This window comes from Cherax quadricarinatus, chromosome 18, assembly GCF_038502225.1.
Source record: "Cherax quadricarinatus isolate ZL_2023a chromosome 18, ASM3850222v1, whole genome shotgun sequence".
Classification (NCBI taxonomy): domain Eukaryota; kingdom Metazoa; phylum Arthropoda; class Malacostraca; order Decapoda; family Parastacidae; genus Cherax; species Cherax quadricarinatus.
The window spans coordinates 16,711,481-16,732,828 of NC_091309.1; the positions used below are offsets into that span (position 1 = coordinate 16,711,481).

General features: G+C 38.6%; 1 protein-coding gene across 21 annotated transcripts in view; it reads left to right on the forward strand.

The window, feature by feature from the left end:
- The window catches only part of LOC128689421 (ankyrin-2), a 989,227-nt gene that overhangs the window by 639,187 nt on the left and 328,692 nt on the right, over positions 1 to 21,348 (forward strand). For all 21 annotated transcript variants that reach the window (XM_070086289.1, XM_070086299.1, XM_070086296.1 and 18 more), the window contains 4 exons: positions 3,340 to 3,486; positions 4,135 to 4,256; positions 18,160 to 18,253; positions 18,687 to 18,870. In XM_070086289.1, the coding sequence (XP_069942390.1) occupies positions 3,340 to 3,486; positions 4,135 to 4,256; positions 18,160 to 18,253; positions 18,687 to 18,870 (547 nt within the window). The remainder of the gene's footprint in view (positions 1 to 3,339; positions 3,487 to 4,134; positions 4,257 to 18,159; positions 18,254 to 18,686; positions 18,871 to 21,348) is intronic.

A 21,348-nucleotide genomic window follows, 5' to 3' on the forward strand; every position in this document is an offset into this window, starting at 1 on the left:
GAGAGGGCAGAGTCTATGAAATGGGAAGGGTAGCCAAGACGGGAGAACGAATTATGAAGAGTGGAAATTTCTGCTGGAAGGAACTGAGGATCACAGATGCGGAGGGCACGGAGAAAGAGGGAGATAAGAACACTTTTCTTGACAGGGGAAGCATGATAGGAAAAGTAGTGAATGTACATGCCACTGTGCATAGGTTTACGGTAAACGGAAAAGGAAAAACCTGTATCTGAGCGGTGGACATGGACATCAAGGAAAGGAAACGGCGTCTGGTTGTCTTTGTTGTGGACGTTTCGCCATCCAGTGGCTGGCTGGATGGCAAAACGTCTACGATGGGGATGCCCGGGTGTTGTGCATGTGTCTTAATTTCATCTTGTCGGTATTATATACAATTCTTGTACTACTACTACTGCTACTACTACTACTACTACTACTACCACTACCTCCACCTCTTCCTGCCTATATATAGCCGTCCTGCTCCACCTCTGTTAGCGTGACTTTGTCAATGGTCCAAGTCGGACCGAAACGTCGTCGTAAGCTTCTCTCTTTTACACAAATAACCCGCACATAAAAGAGAGAAGCTTACGACGACGTTTCGGTCCGACTTGGACCATTGACAAAGTCACACTAACAGAGGTGGAGCAGGACGGCTATATATAGGCAGGAAGAGGTGGAGGTAGTAGTAGTAGTAGTAGTAGTAGTAGTAGTAGTAGTACAAGAATTGTATATAATACCGACAAGATGAAATTAAGACACATGCACAACACCCGGGCATCACCATCGTAGACGTTTCGCCATCCAGCCAGTCACTGGATGGCGAAACGTCCACAACAAAGACAACCAGACGCCGCACATGTGTCTTAATTTCATCAGTAGTTGTAGTAGTAGTAGAAGAAGAAGAGGTAGTAGTAGTGGTAGTGGTAGAAGTGGGAAATAAGGATGACGAGCCAGTCAAAAACAAAGGAAGGGGAGCACTGCAAGAGAGCTAGATGCCCACAGAGGGAGAGCAAGCGCACAGAGGTGCGTGAAAGGGGAAGTGGTGAAATAAAATAAATGAAGAAGGAACAGAAACACGAGACAGGAGAGAGAAAGACAACCCAGAGGAGAAAAGGAAAGAGGAAAGGGGAAGAGGAAGAAGAAAAAGAAAGAAAAATGAGGATTCAGGTTAAGTCACGGGTGTTCTGAAGTTTGGAGCATTTTACAATGTAGTGGGAGAGGAAGGCATCTACAGAGACAAAGCCAGGGCTAAGGTTCATACAAGGAAAGTTGTGTATTAGAGAGGATTCAACTAGACGGCGACTGTTCGAGTTGGAAGTAGGGAAGACAGTTTTAGCAGAAGACCAGTCAATAGGATGGCTATGATCTCTGATGTGACAGAAAAGAGCATTGTTAGTGTCGGCAAGCCTAACACTATTTTTGTGCTCCCTAAGTCTGTCAGAAAGAGATCGACCAGTTTCTCTGAAGTATTGAAGAGGACAGGAGGAGCAAGAAATAGAGTAGACACCAGGAACGTCGTCGTAAGCTTCTCTCTTTTATGTGCGGGTTAGTTGTGTATCGTTCCAGTCACGGTATTGTGCCTTTTTGTTATTCTCTCTTTTATGTGCGGGTTATTTGTGTAGAAGTATATATGTATAAAAATAAACAATATATCCCTCCAAACTATACTACCAGGTATATATTATTATATATCTCTCTCTCCTCCGCTCCAATGAATACATATTCAAGACTTGCAGGCATTCCCAGTAGTTTAGGTGCTTTACAGGTTCAGTGTGAGCTGTAAATGATCTCCTGCTTTGAACGGGGTCGTCAGCACTGAGCAATATTCTAAGTGAGGGAGCACTAGCAATTTGAAGAGTGTCACCATCAGCATTATTTCCCTTGTTTTTAAAGTTCTCAGTACCCACCCCGTCATCTTCCTGGCTGTCGTGATCTTTGCCGTGTTATGGTCTTTAAAAGAAAGGTCCGCTGACATAATTATTCCCAGGTCTTTTACGTGTCCTTATGTTCTATTTGGTGACCCTCTTGAGTTTTGTATATAGTGTTCCATTTGAGTTCTTCATTCTTTCCATACCTAAGCAGCTGGAACGTATCACCATTGAACGTCATGTTGTTTTCCACTGCCCACTGGAAAACCCTGTTTATGTCTTCCTGTACTTTTTCAGTGTCCTCTACCGTGGTGACTTTCATGCTTATATTAGTGTCATCTACAAATGATGATACAGAAGTGTGCCGGGTAATTTGTCTGTGTCTGCTATGAGGATGAGAAACAGCAGAGGTGCCAGGACAGTGCCTTGGGGCACTGAGCTTTTGACCTCGCTGATGCTGGATCTTGTCCTGTTCACTACTACCATCTGTGTTCTGTGTGTTAGGAACCCGAAAATCCATCTGCCTACCTTCCCCGTAATGCCCTTGCCCTTCATTTTGTGCACTATCACTCCATGATCGCATTTGGCAAACGCCTTTACAGAATCTGTGTAAATCACATCTGTATTTTGGTCGTCTTCCAATGCCTCCGTAATTCTGTCATAATGGCTCAGCAGCTGTGACAGGCATGATCGTCCTGCTCTAAAACCATGCTGGTTCGGGTTATGGTCCATGAAATTTGTAATCTGCAGTCTTATCACTCTTTCAAAAATTTTTATGATGTGAGAGGTTAGGGCTACTGGTCTGTAATTTTTAGCTAGTGCTCTACTACCTCCCTTATGCAAAGGAGCTATATCTGCACTCTTTAAGGCCTCTGGTATTTCACATAGATCTAAGCTCTTTCTCCAAAGAATACTGAGGGGTCGTGCTAGTGGTACTTTGCACTTCTTTATAAATAGAGCTTTCCGTGAATCTGGTCCAGGTGCTGAGTGAGTGGGCATGTTTTCCATTTCTTTTTCGAAAACCATGGGATTTGTACTAATGTCAGTTAGTTGGTCTGTGCAGCCTTCTTCTGGAGTGAAAAATATTTCTGCATTTTCTACCTTGCTGTCATGTAGTGGGTTTCTGAACACCGACTCATACTGTTCTTTTAGGATTTCACTAATTTCTTGTTCATTGTCAGTATATGAATCTCTCAGTAGTGGTCCAATTCTACAGGCAGTTCTTAGCTTGGATTTTGTGTAGGAATAGGAATATTTTGGGTTTTTTTGCAATATCCTGTATGGCCCTTTGTTTCCTTTGTACCTCTTCTGTGAGGGAATATTTTGATGAAGGAAGGGAGGCGGTAATTTCATGCGCTGGTGGGTTATCGCTTAGTTATGATTATAATATATAATAAGATATTAAATTTTTAAGAGGTTAATTCTTGTAATTAGTTATTAATTTCAGAATATTAATATAACATTTTAAAATTTTCAGGAGGGACATACAGACATGGCAACACTGCTGATTGAACACAATGCTGCACCAGGCGCTTGTGCTAAAAATGGTTTGACGCCACTACATTTGTGTGCGCAGGAGGATCGTGTCAATGTTGCTGCCATTTTAGTCAAGCACGGTGCCCAGGTGAGGTTAAAGTTTTTATTTATCATGTGCTTAAGCAAAATTGGGTGTTTTGTCAGGAGTGAGTAGGTGTGTTTTCTGTATCATTAATACTGACTTTATTTTATTGATAGTTCTATAACCAGTCTAGTAAACTGTGTCATTGATGAAGTTTACTATAATTAGCGAGAATGTAGATAAGATCAGAGTGGTAAGTGTGACCCACTTATTTTTTTTTTTTTTTAAATTTTTATAATTAAAAATCTTAGTAGGAATGAATCATTGACAGTTTGATAAGCTTTCATGTGGAGAGAAAATGGTATGCTGTACTGCCAAGAGCTTATTTGTGTGCGTGTGGCAGTTAAGGAAATTTGATATTAATTTTAATATGGAAAACATTGATTTTGATTAGTATATTCAATGAGTATATTATTCATACTGCTGGGTCCAAATTGTTGGCTTGGTACCCTTGAGTGTCAGTTTTATTGCTAGTTATGTTTAAATCTTTTTATGGGGTCCTACTTCTTATCAGTTGTAGTGGAATACTACTTGGTAAATAGGGTATCTTGTGTTCTTAACACATTTTTATTAATAAAATACTGTAGTGTCAGTAACATGTAGTTGCATTCATTACAAATCCATTTCTTAAAGAGAATTTTTGCTTTTTTAAAGATTGATCCATCAACAAAAGCTGGCTACACACCACTTCATGTTGCCTGTCATTTTGGCCAGATGAATATGGTGCGCTTCTTATTACAACACGGAGTTAAGGTTGACTCCACTACTCAGCTTGGGTTAGTTGCCTCATATTTTTATTTACTTTGTGTGACAGACACAGATCTTTATTAATTTTTATATATATATTTTGTTTTACCTCAATGGCCATCTCCCATCAAGGTAGGAGGACTTCTTTTATAACTTCAACAGTCATCTCCCACCAAGGTAGGAGGACTTCTTTTATAACTTCAACAGTCATCTCCCACCAAGGTAGGAGGACTTCTTTTATAACTTCAACAGTCATCTCCCACCAAGGTAGGAGGACTTCTTTTATAACTTCAACAGTCATCTCCCACCAAGGTAGGAGGACTTCTTTTATAACTTCAACAGTCATCTCCCACCAAGGTAGGAGGACTTCTTTTATAACTTCAACAGTCATCTCCCACCAAGGTAGGAGGACTTCTTTTATAACTTCAACAGTCATCTCCCACCAAGGTAGGAGGACTTCTTTTATAACTTCAACAGTCATCTCCCACCAAGGTAGGAGGACTTCTTTTATAACTTCAACAGTCATCTCCCACCAAGGTAGGAGGACTTCTTTTATAACTTCAACAGTCATCTCCCACCAAGGTAGGAGGACTTCTTTTATAACTTCAACAGTCATCTCCCACCAAGGTAGGAGGACTTCTTTTATAACTTCAACAGTCATCTCCCATCAAGGTAGGAGGACTTCTTTTATAACTTCAACAGTCATCTCCCATCAAGGTAGGAGGACTTCTTTTATAACTTCAACAGTCATCTCCCACCAAGGTAGGGAACACAAAGCAAAAAGCACATTTGCCCTCATTCAGTCAATCACTGTTTTTTTTTATAATAATAATAATAATAATAATAATAATAATAATAATAATAATAATAATAATAATAAGAATAAGTTTACTGAGTATACCAGGAAAAGTGTACGGTAGGGTTATTATTGAAAGAATTAGAGGTAAGACAGAATGTAGGATTGCAGATGAGCAAGGAGGTTTTAGAGTGGGTAGGGGATGTGTAGATCAAGTGTTTACATTGAAGCATATATGTGAGCAGTATTTAGATAAAGGTAGGGAAGTTTTTATTGCATTTATGGATTTAGAAAAGGCATATGATAGAGTGGATAGGGAAGCAGTGTGGCAGATGTTGCATGTATATATGGAATAGGTGGTAAGTTACTAAATGCTGTAAAGAGTTTTTATGAAGATAGTGAGGCTCAGGTTAGGGTGTGTGTAAGAGAGGGAGACTACTTCCTGGTAAAAGTAGGTCTTAGACAGGGATGTGTAATGTCACCATGGTTGTTTAATATATTTGTAGATGGGGTTGTAAGAGAAGTAAATGCTAGGGTGTTCGGGAGAGGGGTGGGATTAAATTATGGGGAATTAAATACAAAATGGGAAGTGACAAAGTTACTTTTTGCTGATGATGCTATGCTTATGGGAGATTCTAAAGAAAAACTGCAAAGGTTAGTGGACGAATTTGGGAGTGTGTGTAAAGGTAGAAAGTTGAAAGTGAACATAGAAAAGAGTAAGGTGATGAGGGTATCAAATGATTTAGATAAAGAAAAATTGGATATCAAATTGGGAAGGAGGAGTATGGAAGAAGTGAATGTTTTTAGTTATTTGGGAGTTGATGTGCCAGCAGATGGATTTATGAAGGATGAGGTTAATCATAGAATTGATGAAGGAAAAAAGGTGAGTGGTGCATTGAGGTGTATGTGGAGACAAAAAACGTTATCTATGGAGGCAAAGAAGGGAATGTATGAAAGTATAGTAGTACCAACACTCTTACATGGGTGTGAAGCTTGGGTTGTAAATGCTGCAGCGAGGAGGCAGTTGGAGGCAGTGGAGATGTCCTGTCTAAGGGCAATGTGTGGTGTAAATATTATGCAGAAAATTCGGAGTGTGGAAATTAGGAGAAGGTGTGGAGTTAATAAAAGTGTTAGTCAGAGGGATGAAGAGGGTTTGTTGAGGTGGTTTGGTCATTTAGAGAGAATGGATCAAAGTAGAATGACATGGAGAGCATATAAATCTGTAGGGGAAGGAAGGTGGGGTAGGGGTTGTCCTCGAGAAGGTTGGAGGGAGGGGGTAAAGGAGGTGTTGTGGGCGAGGGGTTTGGACTTCCAGCAAGCGTGCGTGAGCGTGTTAGATAGGAGTGAATGGAGACAAATGGTATTTGGGACCTGACGATCTGTTGGAGTGTGAGCAGGGTAATATTTAGTGAAGGGATTCAGGGAAACCGGTTATTTTATATAACTGGACTTGAGTCCTGGAAATGGGAAGTACAGTGCCTGCACTCTAAAGGAGGGGCTTGGGATATTGGCAGTTTGGAGGGATATATTGTGTATTCTTTATACGTATATACTTCTAAACTGTTGTATTCAGGGCACCTCTGCAAAAACAGTGAATGAGGTGAAAATGTTGAATGATGATGAAAGTATTTTCTTTTTGGGGACATTCTTTTTGGGTCACCCTGCCTCGGTGGGAGACGGCTGACTTGTTGAAAAAAAAAAATAATAATATCTTTATTTACTAATTGTACAAGGTATACAGGCCTGGCTGACATCACTGACATGTATGGAAAGCCACTTGTTATGTAGAGCATTTCTGGCAAATTAGGTCAGTTTTGTTCCAGGATGTGACCCACACCAGTCAACTAACACCCAGGTACCCATTTTACTGATGGGTGAACATAGACAACTGGTGTAAGGAAACACATCCAGTGTTTCCACTCCTTTGCTGGGAATCGAACCCAGACCCTCACCGTGTGAAACAAGAGCTTTTGCCACCAGGCCACGGGGCACCGTTTGCTGACATTAGTGTGCTGAATCAATTACCCTCTCTCTAACATCTCCACCTCTCCTTTAGAGTACAGTCAATGCCCTTTCCACTTCCAGGACTAAAGTCCAGCTAATCACTCCCTTGAATTCTTTTGCAAGAGTTACCTTGCTCACATTCCAATGGCACATCCATTAAAAACCACTTTTCTCTACTGACACCTATCTTATATGCTCACAGTAGGAAGCTGGACACTTAAGCTCCTAAATCTCAAGGCCTTTTTTTTTGTTTTTTTGCCCCCTCCCTTTATCTGTTTCTGGGATAACCCCTATCCCCTACTTCTTCCACCCAGATTTATACACCTTCATCATCATGTTATTCCTCTCTAGCCTCTTGACATGCCTAAACCACTTCAACCTCACTGTGGCTCTTTTAATTATACCTCTGGTGGCCTCCACATTGCCTTTTAATTTCTGCACTTCGAATTCTCTGCATGATTTTTACACCACACATAACTCTTAAACATGACATCTTCACTATCTCTGGCCTCCTTCTCACTGCAGCATTCAAAACCCATGTCTCACACCCATATAAAGATATTAGTACAACAGTACTCTGGTGCATTCCTTTTTTTTTTTTTTTCTTCCACTGAAACTTCAACACACCACCCACCTTTTCCCCCCTCATCTATTCTGTGATTCACCAAATCTTTCATAGAACTGTTTGCTGACATGTTCACCTCCCTTCAGACTGATAGTCATCTCTCATTGCCCTTTTCTAATTCACTTTTAATTTCCTTCTTGTATACATTCTCCCAAATTCATCCACCAACAAAAAAGTAACTGTGACAACTCTCACTTTGTCTCAGATCCAGTATCTTTTAATTCTGCATCCCTTCCCAACACCCTGGCATTCACTTCTACAACTCAATTTTTTAATATGTTAAACTTCCATGATGACATCATGTATGCCTGTCTAAGTCCTACTTTCAATGGAAAACTAGTCCCCCATACCTGCTACATAACTCTAACCTGAGTTGCACTCTCTGCATAAAAACTCTTAACTGCCTTTAGCAACTTATCTATTATTCCATACATTGGCAGCATCTGCCACATGGCTCTCCCATCCACCCTATCATATTTTTTTTTTTTTTTAACAAGTCGGCCGTCTCCCATCGAGGCAGGGTGACCCAAAAAAGAAAATCCCCAAAAAGAAAATACTTTCATCATCATTCAACACTTTCACCTCACTCACACATTATCACTCACTCACACATAATTAGAAGCATATATGTATAAAGATACACAACATATCCCTCCAAACTGCCAATATCCCAAAACCCTCCTTTAAAGTGCAGGCATTGTACTTCCCATTTCCAAGACTCAAGTCCGACTATAAAAATAACCAGTTTCCCTGAATCCCTTCACATAATATTACCCTGCTCACACTCCAACAGCTCGTCAGGTCCCAAATACCATTCATCTCCATTCACTTCTATCTAACACGCTCACACACGCTTGCTGGAAGTCCAAGCCCCTTGCCCACAAAACCTCCTTTACCCCCCCCCCCCAACCTTTCTGAGGACGACCCCTACCCCGCCTTCCTTCCCCTATAGATTTGTATGCTCTCCATGTCATTCTACTTTGATCCATTCTCTCGAAATGACCAAACCACCTCATCAACCCCTCTTCAGCCCTCTGACTAATACTTTTATTAACTCCACACCTTCTCCTAATTTCCACACTCCGAATTTTCTGCATAATATTCACACCACACATTACCCTTAGACAAGATATCTCCACTGCCTCCAACCGCCTCCCCGCTGCAGTATTTACAAGCCAAGCTTCACACCCATATAATAGTGTTGGTACTACTATACTTTTATACATTCCCTTCTTTGCCTCCATAGGTAACGTTTTTTTGTCTCCATATATACCTCAATGCACCACTCACCTTTTTTCCTTCATCAGTTCTATGATTAACCTCATCATTCATAAATCCATCATGTACCTTATATACCTTATATAGCCCTATCATATACCTTTTGTAAATCCATAAATGCATCAAACAGCTCTTTACCTTTATCTAAATACTGCTCATTTATATTATATGGTCTACACATCTCCTATGATTCCTAAACCCTCCCTGCCCCTCAGGAATCCTATTTTCTGTCTTACCTCTACCCCTTTCAATCATAATTCTGCTATAAACTTTACCTGGTATACTCAGTAGGCTTATCCTCCCTATAATTCTTACATTCTCTCTTGTCCTCTTTTCCTCTATACAAAGGAACTATGCATACTCTCTTCCAATCCTTTATTACCTTCTCTTTTTTCGTGCGCATAGCAAACACTCACATCAACCACCCCAACTCTGTTTCCATCTGCCTTTAACATCTAAGTCTTAATTCTGTCTATCCTATATACTTCTACCCTTTTTTATTCTTTTCACTGCTTCTCCCACTTTCCCTGCATCCACTGCAGACCCTTCCTCACTCTTTTTTTACGATGTTATTCTCTGCCCCCGGGCATGAAATCAACACCTCCTTTTCATCACTAACATTTAACCAATCATCAAAATAACCTCTCAATTTAATTACCTTCATCTTCCCTATCTAATATCATTTCTCTTTTGTTTTTATCTGCAAGGTTCATTTGCTCTCTAGGCTTCCTCACCTTCTCTCTCCAAAACAGGTTCTTATTCTCAGCAAAATTTGTTGATAAAGACTCGGCCATTCTCTCGTTGGCTTTTCTTTAGTGTTCCTGTGCCACTCTTTTAACCTCCCTCTTATTTTCCCTTTGCGCTGTAGTCCATCTATAACCTGTACATTGCAAAAACCTCTCATATTTTGTTTTTGTTTTGTTTTCTTACCACATTTTTTGCCTCATCCTTCCACCAATCATTCCTCTTCCCACCTACACCCACTCTCCTATATCCACAAACCTCTGCTGTGCACTCTAGCAGTGCATTCTTAAAAATACATATACAGTGGTCCCTCGCTTTTCGTAGTTCTCGGCAATCGTAAATTTCGCCAATCATAGGGGTATTTTCGTATAAACATGGACTCGCTTTTCATAGGTTGACTCGCGAATAGTAGTTCATCCGGGACGCGTACGCACGGTGTGAGCTGGGGCGGCCTCCCAACCCAGCCAGTCTGGCATTGTTTACCAGTGAGTGAAGGTCCCCTCAAGTGCTCCTACGAAATATTTCATAATATTCCACTCATTTTAGTGCTTGCAATTACTAAATAAGCTACCATGGCTCCAAAGAAAGCTCCTAGTGCCAAGCCTGTGGTAAAGAAGGTGAGAAATATGTTTAGTGACAAAGTCTTGGGCCATTTTCGGGAAGTGCTAAAGAGACGCCAGAAACAGAGCTCTCTCCACAGTTACTTTGCGAGACAGGACTAGAGTGACTCTCAAGGTGGTCCTAGTGACATTAAGAAACAGAGAAGAGAAGCAACCCCAGAGAAGCAATTGGTACCTGAGGTGTTGCTGGAAGGGGATTCCCCTTCCAAACTGTAAACAATTCTATCTCTCTCCTCCTCCAGTCTCCCATACACTAAGAAGAATCTCCAATAAAGGTAAGTGTTATGCTGTTAATGTTTCATTCATCATTTCCCATTGTATTGTTTATGTACTATATGTATATTTCATGTAAAAAATTTTTTTGTTTTAATACTTCTGGGTGTCAGGAATAGATTAATTGTATTTACATTATTTCTTATGGGGAAAATTGATTCGCAAATCGTAAATTTTGTTTATAGTAACGGCTCCAGGAACGGATTAATTACGAAAAACGAGGGACCACTGTACAGTGGACCCCCGCATACTGATTTTAATCCGTACAAGAGGGGTCATTGTTATGCGAAATAATCGGTATGCGAATGAATTTTCTCCATAAGAAATAATGGAAATCAAATTAATCCGTGCAAGACACCCAAAAGTATGAAAAAAAAAATTTTACCACATGAAATATACATTTTCCTACACACAAAGAGAAGGATACATGCACAATAGTAGAGTAGTACATGCACAGTATATATTGTGCATGTACTAGTTTACTAAATGAAGAATAAATGACACTTACCTTTATTGAAGATGCAGCAATGACTGATGAGACACTGTGTCCTGGGAGTGCCTTTTCCTCCTGAGTACTGTAGGTCCTGTTTGGCATTTTCTTCCAGAACAGGCCTTATCACACTGTGTATGCCACTACGATTCTTAAATCTCTCAAACCAACCTTTGCTGGCTTTAAATTCACCAATATGAGCACTAGTTCCAGGCATTTTTCCCTGTTCACCTGGGTGTTAGTCGACTTGTGTGGGTTGCATCCTGGGAGACAAGATTAAGGACCCCAATGGAAATAAGTTAGACAGTCTTCGATGACACTTACTTTTTTGGGTTATCCTGGGTGGCAAATCCTCTGGGGTTAATTGTTTCTTGGTATTCTCAATAAGCCACACCAACAACGGTGCTACAGCAGCAGCAGCAGCTGACAGTGGTACAGCAGCAACAGACGATGCTACAGCAGCAGCAGACGATGCTACAGCAGCAGCAGACGATGCTACAGCAGCAGCAGCAGCTGACGGTGGTACAGCAGCAACAGACGATGCTACAGCAGCAGCAGACGATGCTACAGCAGCAACAGACGATGTTACAGCAGCAGCAGACGATGCTACAGCAGCAGCAGCAGCAGCAGACGATGCTACAGCAGCAGCAGCAGCAGCAGCAGCTGACGGTGGTACAACAGCAACAGACGATGCTACAGCAGCAGCAGACGATGCTACAGCAGCAGCAGCAGCAGACGATGCTACAGCAGCAGCAGCAGCAGACGATGCTACAGCAGCAGCAGCAGCTGACAGTGCAGCAGCAGCAGCAGCTGTACCACCAATAGTAGCGTTGGTTGATTGGGGTTTATTATACAACCTGGCCAGCTCGGAGACACGCACTCCACTTTCATACTTATCAATGATCTTTTTCTTCATCTCTATTGTAATTCTCACCCTTATTGCTGTAGGGTTGGCACTAGAAGCTTTCTTGGGGCCCATGGTCACTTATTTTCCAGAAAAAGCACCGAAAACACTGTAATAATACAAAATATTCCGATTGTATGCTTGGATGTTACCGCGGAGGCTGGCTGGTAAACAATGCCACCGGCGGCACATGTGAGGCTGGCTGAGGGTGCACATTGGACGCGTCTCAGACGAAAATCGGTGAGCGGGTTTTTAAGCGGTATGCGAGGCAAAATTTTTGCGATTAAAGCAAGCGGTATGCGGATTAATCGTTATGTGATGCCATCGGTATGCGGGGGGTCCACTGTATATATTTACTATATATATATTTTTTTTAACAAGTTGGCTGTCTCCCACCGAGGCAGGGTGACCCAAAAAGAAAATACTTTCATCATCATTCAACACTTTCACCTCACTCACACATAATCACTGTTTTTGCAGAGGTGCTCAGATTACAAGAGTTTAGAAGCATATACATATAAAGATACACAACATATTCCTCCAAACTGCCAATATCCCAAACCCCTCCTTTAAAGTGCAGACATTGTACTTCCCATTTCCAGGACTCAAGTCCGGCTATATAAAAATAGCTGGTTTCCCTGAATCCCTTCACTAAGTATTACCCTGCTCACACTCCAACAGCTTGTCAGGTCCCAAATACCATTCGTCTCCATTCACTCCTATCTAACATGCTCACGCACGCTTTCTTTAAATCCAAGCCCCTCGCCCACAAAACCTCCTTTACCCCTCCTTCCAACCTTTTCGAGGACAACCCCAACCCCGCCTTCCTTCCCCTACAGATTTAAATGCTCTCCATGTCATTCTACTTTGATCCATTCTCTCTAAATGACCAAACCACCTCAACAACCCCTCTTCAGCCCTCTGATTAATACTTTTATTAACTCCATGTCTTCTCCTAATTTCCACACTCTGAATTTTCTGCATAATATTTACACCACACATTGCCCTTAGACATGACATCTCCACTACCTCCAACCGCCTCCTCGCTGCAATATTTACAACCCAAGCTTCACACCCATGTAAGAGTGTTGGTACTGCTATACTTCCGTACATTCCCTTCTTTACCTCCATAGATAATGTTTTTTGTCTCCACATATACCTCAGCGCACCACTCACCTTTTTTCCTTCATCAATTCTATGATTAACCTCATCTTTCATAAATCCATCCACTGACACGTCAACTCCCAAATATCTGAAAACATTCACTTCTTCCATACTCCTCCTCCCCAATTTGATATCCATTTTTTCTTTATCTAAATCATTTGATACCCTCATCACCTTACTCTTTTCTATGTTCACTTTCAACTTTCTACCTTTAGATTCTGTATGATTCTAAAATATACAAACTCAATGCTATTTTGAAATGATTATCCTTTGTTTATATGGACATCTACATTATCACATAACTTATACTTTTGAAAGAGGATATAGTTAGGTACATGTGGTGCTAGTATTACACGTGTGAGGAGAAATATCAAAATTTCTTGCGAGGGAAATCTTACTCATTTCATGACTCACTCTGTAGAGCATCTCGCCATTTGACTGAGGTCTTCCCTTGGCTTATCACTGCCACACCCCAAAAGTTAACATCTCAAAATGTGATGGTAGGTTCCTATTTCATATACAAAAAAAGAAGACCACACAGTAGTGTTTTGTGACCAGTGTACAGTATTGGTTTAGAAAAAAAATCATTTGAGTTGCTGTTATGAAAAGACCATAGATAAGGAATAAAAACTTATTTAGATAAAATTAATATGGAAGTATTGTACTTATGATTTATTCATGTGAAGAGTAGCTAATGTGTTTTTCCTCTTTTGGGATAATTATATTGGTGACAGAAAGAAATGGAAAAATATTTACAGATTTCAAATAAAAAATGAAATAAGATATATATATCATCTGAAGCTCGCCCACTTGCACCTTTTTATCATCAAATTAAAATTTACTGTGTTACACAAATACAATATAGCAAGGCCATCCTGTTGCCTTAGTAGCAATGATGTCAGTAAAAATAATACTAAATATTGGTTTAGATTATATTTAAATTCTTGAGCTGACATCATTAATGGCACAAATGATTGCTCATACCTGATAGCCTCCTCATATTAGAGATAACAGTGATAAGATAAATGCTGGTGTGGTGTGGCACCGCCAGTGTTATTAATTAGTTGGCCCGGGAACACATGTGAGCATAGACAGAATAATATATGACATACAAAAACTCACCTGTACTCTTATTGAAATTATATCTTGGTAAGCTGATTTTTTTATATATAAATTATGAAAAAGATAGTTTTTAATAATTTTTTCAGGCTGATACTGAGATTCATTTACCTGTTTAATTATTAATGAGTTAAGTCAGGTCTTATTTTTAAAAATAAATTTTCAAGTGGTTAATTGACTAAATACATATATGAATAACAACGAGATCACAGATGTGACCTAACGTATATAGAAATACACTTAGTTGAATGAATCTTAGCCTAGCATGATACAGTGGATTGTTGGCTTGCTGTGGGTTCAAATCCCACTGTTCTGTGAGTTGGCAATATTATAGTAACTTAGTTGTGTATAGAAAAATTAATACTGATCATAAATCATAAACAAAACTTGCCAGAAGAAGAATTTTGAGGTTGCACGTGCAGATTCTTTTATTCTGGGTGTGTTTTATAAACAATAATTCTGGCTTATATGCAGCTTACCTTTCGGCTTGTATTAAGGGGAATGTCAAGATAATTATTTTTATGTAAACCAGTCAGTCCTTCTTAAATGACTACTTAATAATCCCTTCACTGATTAACATAATATTAAATTCCAGTTCTAGAATTTAATATTGTTTTAATCAGTTTTTAATTTACAGTATCACTAAAACACAAACTAATATGTACAGTAGGACCCCTGTATCCACAGGAGATATGTTCTGAGGGCCTGCCATGGATACCGAAACCGTGGATAGTAGCAAACCCTATATATAAGTCCTGTGCATACCTATTATAAAGTTTAATTGATAAATTATGCACAATAAGATGGGAAACTTCACAGCTTCTCTTAGGCTTTAAAGAACTGCCCTTTTCTACTTTCCAGCTTTGGGGCCATTATTATGCAAAATTAAGAGGTATTTTTGGGCCACAGTAAACCATGGATAACTGAAACCGTGGATACCAAATCAGTGGATATAGGAGTTCCACTGTAATCACAAAATCTGAGAGGCAGGTCATGGGTGTATGGGTATGATAGTCATGGCAAGTGACACAATGGGGTGGGAGTACAGGGTGTTGGAATAAGGGTAGGGAGAAACAGAGCCTCTGGGGCTTATTTGAGTAAAAAATAATGAGGTCTGAAATCCACTTCAAAACACTTCAGGTAGCTGTTTCCATTTACTCTGTTTTCTCTTTTCTTCTACTTATACAACTTAAATATAAGATACTCCCATTTCTCCTAATATTTTTAAAGAAAGATTGGACGTTACAGACCAGCTGATGTTCTGTCTAAATTCTCTTGTTATTATTTTACTGTACTGTAGAGTTATGTTTTAGTTCATTTCCAGTGTTGAAGTACAGTATATATTTTAATATGACTTCAAGTTAACTTATAGTTGAACCCCATTATTCATGAAGTTGGGTTCCTGAGTGTGACATGAATCATGGACAATAGGAGATTTTGCAAGTACAGTGGAACCTTGACTTACGAATCCCCCAACATACAAGTTTTTTGAGATATGAGCTGTTGCTTGGTCGATTTTTTGCTCTGAGTTATGAGCCTAAATCCAAGTTACGAGCAGGCTTCCCCCTCAAGGGAGGTTCCTTGATGCTGGTGAGGGGCTCTTGATATAGGGAATTGGATCTGTGCTCTAGTTCCCTAAATTATGCCTGAATATCTTCCATCCCCTCCCCCCCACAGGTGCTGTATAATCCTATGGGTTTAGTGCCTCCTCATTATAATAATAATAATACACCTACTATCCAACTTACGACCTGCTCGACTTACGACCGTGTTTTTTATGCCAAATTTCTGGGAAATAAACAACTATTTGTGTTGTACAAAGTGTTTATCCTAAACCTTACAGTATAAAATAAGTACTAACAGCATAAAAAGTAAAGTAAAACATGAAATACCAAAATAAAACAATAAAATAAAGTCATTACAAAAATGTTTTGTTGATATTCAGTAGTAAAGTTCGACTTACAACCATTTCGACTTACGACCGGTTTCTCGGAACCGAACTTGGTCGTAAGTCGGATGGTAGGTAATAATAATAATTAGTGAGCTTCAGAACACTGCCACTAGTTGGCGCAACATCTACTGGGCAGTGCACGTGTTTACCTCACCGTGGAAGCATTTCTCTTGTGTTTTGCTTGCATTTTGTGCAATTATTTTGCCAAATTAATTTTTTCTAACCATGGGTCCTAAAAGAGTAAGTGCAAAGGACAGTGCTGAGAAGAAAAAGAGGATGATGTCCGTGGAATTAAAGCATGAAATCATAGATAAACACAAGCGAGGTGTGTGGGTTGTGGGTTGTAGCATTAAGAGTGTAGCAAGTAAATCAATGAAAAGTGAAGTGAAAAAAAATAAAAAACAAATTGTAGCAGTTAAGTTCAGTGATAAAGTGTAGCATTAAGAGTGTAGCAAGTAAGTTAAGTGATTAAGCGATAGAAAAAGGACGAAATGAAACAAACTCCTCCATTGTTTTTGTTGTTGTGGTTTATAGGGCCACTGAGAGCATACTCCTGACTCACGACATCGTAATGACACGATTGCAAACAAACCATAGCATGGGTGGGGTTTGATCCCATGGTCAGAGTCTCAAAACTCCAGACTGTCGCATTAGCCACTGGGCCAGCTAGCTTCAATGAGATTCATCCAACTAGGTATATTTCTACACCATAGGAAGGTTAGCTAGAGTTCGTCACGGCCATGCTAGCGGGAGATTCGTCTGTAAAAACTTGCATTTGTGGTCACAGTGGTGCCTATGCTAACCTTCCTGTGGTGTAGAAATATACCTAATTGGATGAATCTTATTGAAGCTAGCTGGCCCAGTGGCTAACACGATGGTCTGGAGTTTTGAGACTCTGACCATCAAACCCCACCCGTGGTATGGTTAGCATACGCCCCCCTGCCAGCATCTCTTCTCCAAGGTAAATGTGTAAGTACACTTTATAAAGCAGTTTATTTCTTTACATTCTCTGTAATGTTTTGTTATGTTTTTATAAAATATTTCTTATTTATAAATACATTGTTTCAGCATTTTCCTTATGAAACTAGTGATCTAGTGCAGTTAGCCTCATAAACTCTCCATTTTCTCATATAATAAGAGCATGGGAAGATATGGTCAGAACGGGAGTGGGAATCGCCGCCACCACTCATCACATAATGACATGTTTTATTCATTCTAGAGTATATATCATGTTTCTATGTTATTTATTATGTCACATTAGATCAATTGTGATAGATAAATAAGCCATAGAGTTAATATTAGCATTATACTGAAGTATTTTCTCTTGCCTCCCGAGAGTAGGAATTCCGCTGGAATGGATTAATGGCATTTCAGTTAATCTTTGATTTGATGTACGAGCAAATTGAGTTATGAGCTAGGTCACGGAACGGATTAAACTCATAAGTCAAGGTTCTACTGTATTTAAAAAATTTGACCATATGTCTTTAAATATTGCTCTAAACTGGTTAATATTAGAAAGAATAATCACATTTTCTAAATGAAATCCTAAAGTTAGTTTTTAATTTATGGGTTATGCAACGAACAAAAAGACAGTAGGCATAAAAAATAAATAAATGAATGTTCGAAGCTACCCACAAAATAAACCTCAGTAAAAACATAGAGTCAAAACTCGTGGATTATGAAGCATATGAATGCCAGGGTTCAAATGTACAGTACAATATGAAATACTTTGGTACTGTATATATTAAATAGCCTAATGTATGTCTTGTCTTAAGCTGTGTTAATATGTTCTAAGACTTATGAATTTATTAGTTTATACCAAGGAGTCATATTTGATTTGTAATTATTGTTTGTAAATAGAAAGTTAGTATTCAAATTTGTGGATTTAGACCTTTTTGTTTTTTGACGTAGACTAAATGCACAAATATGCTGTATTTAAATGAAAATTCCCTTCTCCCAAACAGGTATACTCCACTCCACCAGGCAGCTCAGCAGGGTCACACTCAGATTGTTAACCTTCTTCTAGAGAACAAGGCTGAACCCAACACAGAAACTAACGTGAGTTATCCATTTGCCCGGCAAATATAAACTTTGCCAGATGTGGATATTTTTCTGCATTATTATATTACTGATTCATATTATTTTTTAAATTTTTATATGACAATACAGTGGACCCCCGCATAACGATTACCTCCGAATGCGACCAATTATGTAAGTGTATTTATGTAAGTGCGTTTGTACGTGTATGTTTGGGGGTCTGAAATGGACTAATCTACTTCACAATATTCCTTATGGGAATAAATTCGGTCAGTACTGGCACCTGAACATACTTATGGAGTGAAAAAATATCGTTAACCGGGGGTCCACTGTACTGTTTTAATAGTCTTTTGTTAAATGGCATATAAATTGTGTGTTGTAATGGCAAGTTTTTTCTTGAGTTCATGTGATACTGCGTACATATTTTATGTGGGAACTGTATCTCCTGACACAGGACGGCAAGACGGCACTCAGCATTGCTCAACGTCTCGGCTACATCTCTGTAGTCGAGACGTTAAAAGTTGTAACAGAAACAACCATAAACACAACTACAACAACAGTTACTGAGGAGAAGTACAAGGTGGTGGTTCCAGAAACTATGCATGAAACCTTCATGAGCGAGTCTGAGGATGAAGGAGGTAAGTTATTGTATATATTTTTTACTAGAATTTAGTGCAGTAATATATATTTTTCAGTGTTATATTTATGAGGAACATTTTCGATGGATAATTCATTGGAATAACTTACGCCATTTTTAGTTTATCACTTTTCTTTATTTAACTGGACTTTTGAGTGATAGATTAATTTTTTAATTGTTAAATTGCATAATGTATTATGTGTATTTTATTTAATGTATAATTTAATGTAATGTATCATTAATAATATAAAAGACATATTTCAGTGTAAGACTTAAAGTTTTTTTAGGTGGTTGTTAATAATTTTTGACATCCATTTTAGTTTTTACTTGTATGTGCTGATTATTTTAAATGAGTATGTTATTTGAGTCTCATGCAAGCAGTTATTTACTTGCTTTTATTTTTGTGCATATATATAGTATGATATTGTTTCAGTAACATCATTTATACTTTTTCTTTTTCGATAGATTACATGTATTGCCATATCTTTTCTCACAAAGACATTAACACATCGATACGTACATTTTATTTTTCATCCCTCCAGTGTGAGATAAAATGCAGATTTTCAGTTCTAGCGTTTATGCTAGAGGCAGCGGCTTTCAAAGACTGTAATAAAGATATGGTGGCATTTTTTAAACCAATAAAAAGTGAAAATGGAAAACACACACACACACACACACACACACACACACACACACACACACACACACACACACACACACACACACACGTACGTGCACACGCGCACACGCGCGCACACACACATACACATTTCACACATATATGCACACACACACACACACACACACACACACACACACACACACACACACACACACACACACACACACACACACACACACACACTCATATACACATATACACACTCACACACACATACACACACATATGCACACTTACACACACACACACACACACACACACACACACACACACACACACACACACACACACACACACACACACACACACACACACACACACAGAATTCTTACAAATTTTCCACAGCATGTTCTGAGAATTTTATGCTGATAGCAGTTATAACTTAGTGATGTTATAGGCACTGAAGGTAGGGTAGTTATATGTAACCACTGGGGTTTGCTAGCTCAGTCTTAATTATCCCTTAGCATATGATTGATTTCAAATTTGAGTGCAGATTTTCAAAAATATGTGTGTGTTCTTTCATAAGTTTTCCATAACATAATTTTAGTGACTGAGTTTGGTGTCACTTATTAACACCTTATTGTTTGAACTAGATTTTTTAGGGTTTCTTATTATTTAATGCCGTTTGTTGTGGTTTTGAAAATGACATTTTTTTCTGCTATGAATGACACAGTGACTGGCACACATGACGTCTTCTTTTGTTTTCTTTTTATATATTTTTTTTTTCAAAATTCTGTTAATGCTTTGTAGTAACTGCTGTTGCAGAATTAAAGCATGTGCTACACCAGGAATGTTCTCTAGCAAGAATTAATTATTTGAATTTCAAGGTTACTTTTCTTTGCATGTTAGGCATGGCTTTAAATTTTATATTATAATTCACAGTAAAACTTTATAAAATTTTATTTTGCCATAAACATTTGAGTGTTGTTTATATGCAGCATATTTAGTCTAGTAAAAACTCATGAGTGACTTATTGATTGAAAAATTAATTTTTAGATTTGCATTATATTATTAGATGAATATAAGCATGTCATCACCTCTTTCGAAGAGGTGTAGTTAATAATTTTAGAATTGAGGATTGCAAACAAATATGTATGCATGCAAGAGCAACAGTGCAAGGCATTCTCAAGAATCATCATCATCAAAAGGGTAAGGTGGAGCCATTACTCTTAAAAATGACTTGACAAGTGACAGCATCTTGACAAACTGTAGCTAGAAGTTGCTTGTTTCTCTTAGTTGTGTCAAGTTGTGTAGTGTTTTAAGGAGTGCTTGGGTAGCTCTCAAGCTCTGGACCTTCCACAGCTGAATGCGTTTAATAATACTGAGAATAGGCTATGGAGCCAGCACTCATAAATTCATGGTAGTGTAACACTTTACCTTTTTTTCCAGTGGGCGCAAGCTCTTAACTAAAATTAAGAATGCATAATATTTTTTATCAAGACTTGAAAGTTCTTAGTTTATTTATTAGACTGGAGACAAAAAATATTTTAACTTCTTATGTCATTCTTTACTAACTAGTTCAGGTTTTATTTTGAAATAAAAAAAAATCCCTGTTATAATTGATGGTATGATTAGGAAAGTGAGGATCATAAATTCCATACACTGTAGATACATTGGCTATATTACATAGTTTCATTATTTGAGCTTGAAATATTTTATTTTGAGTCTATATGTTGTTCAGTTTTGTAAAAGCAGTGGTTCAAATAATTGTAATATTTTTCCATTGTTGAATTTATATATTATTATGTGTTGTTATCTGCTATAATATTTTTTTTGTTTTTTAATTTGATCATGGAT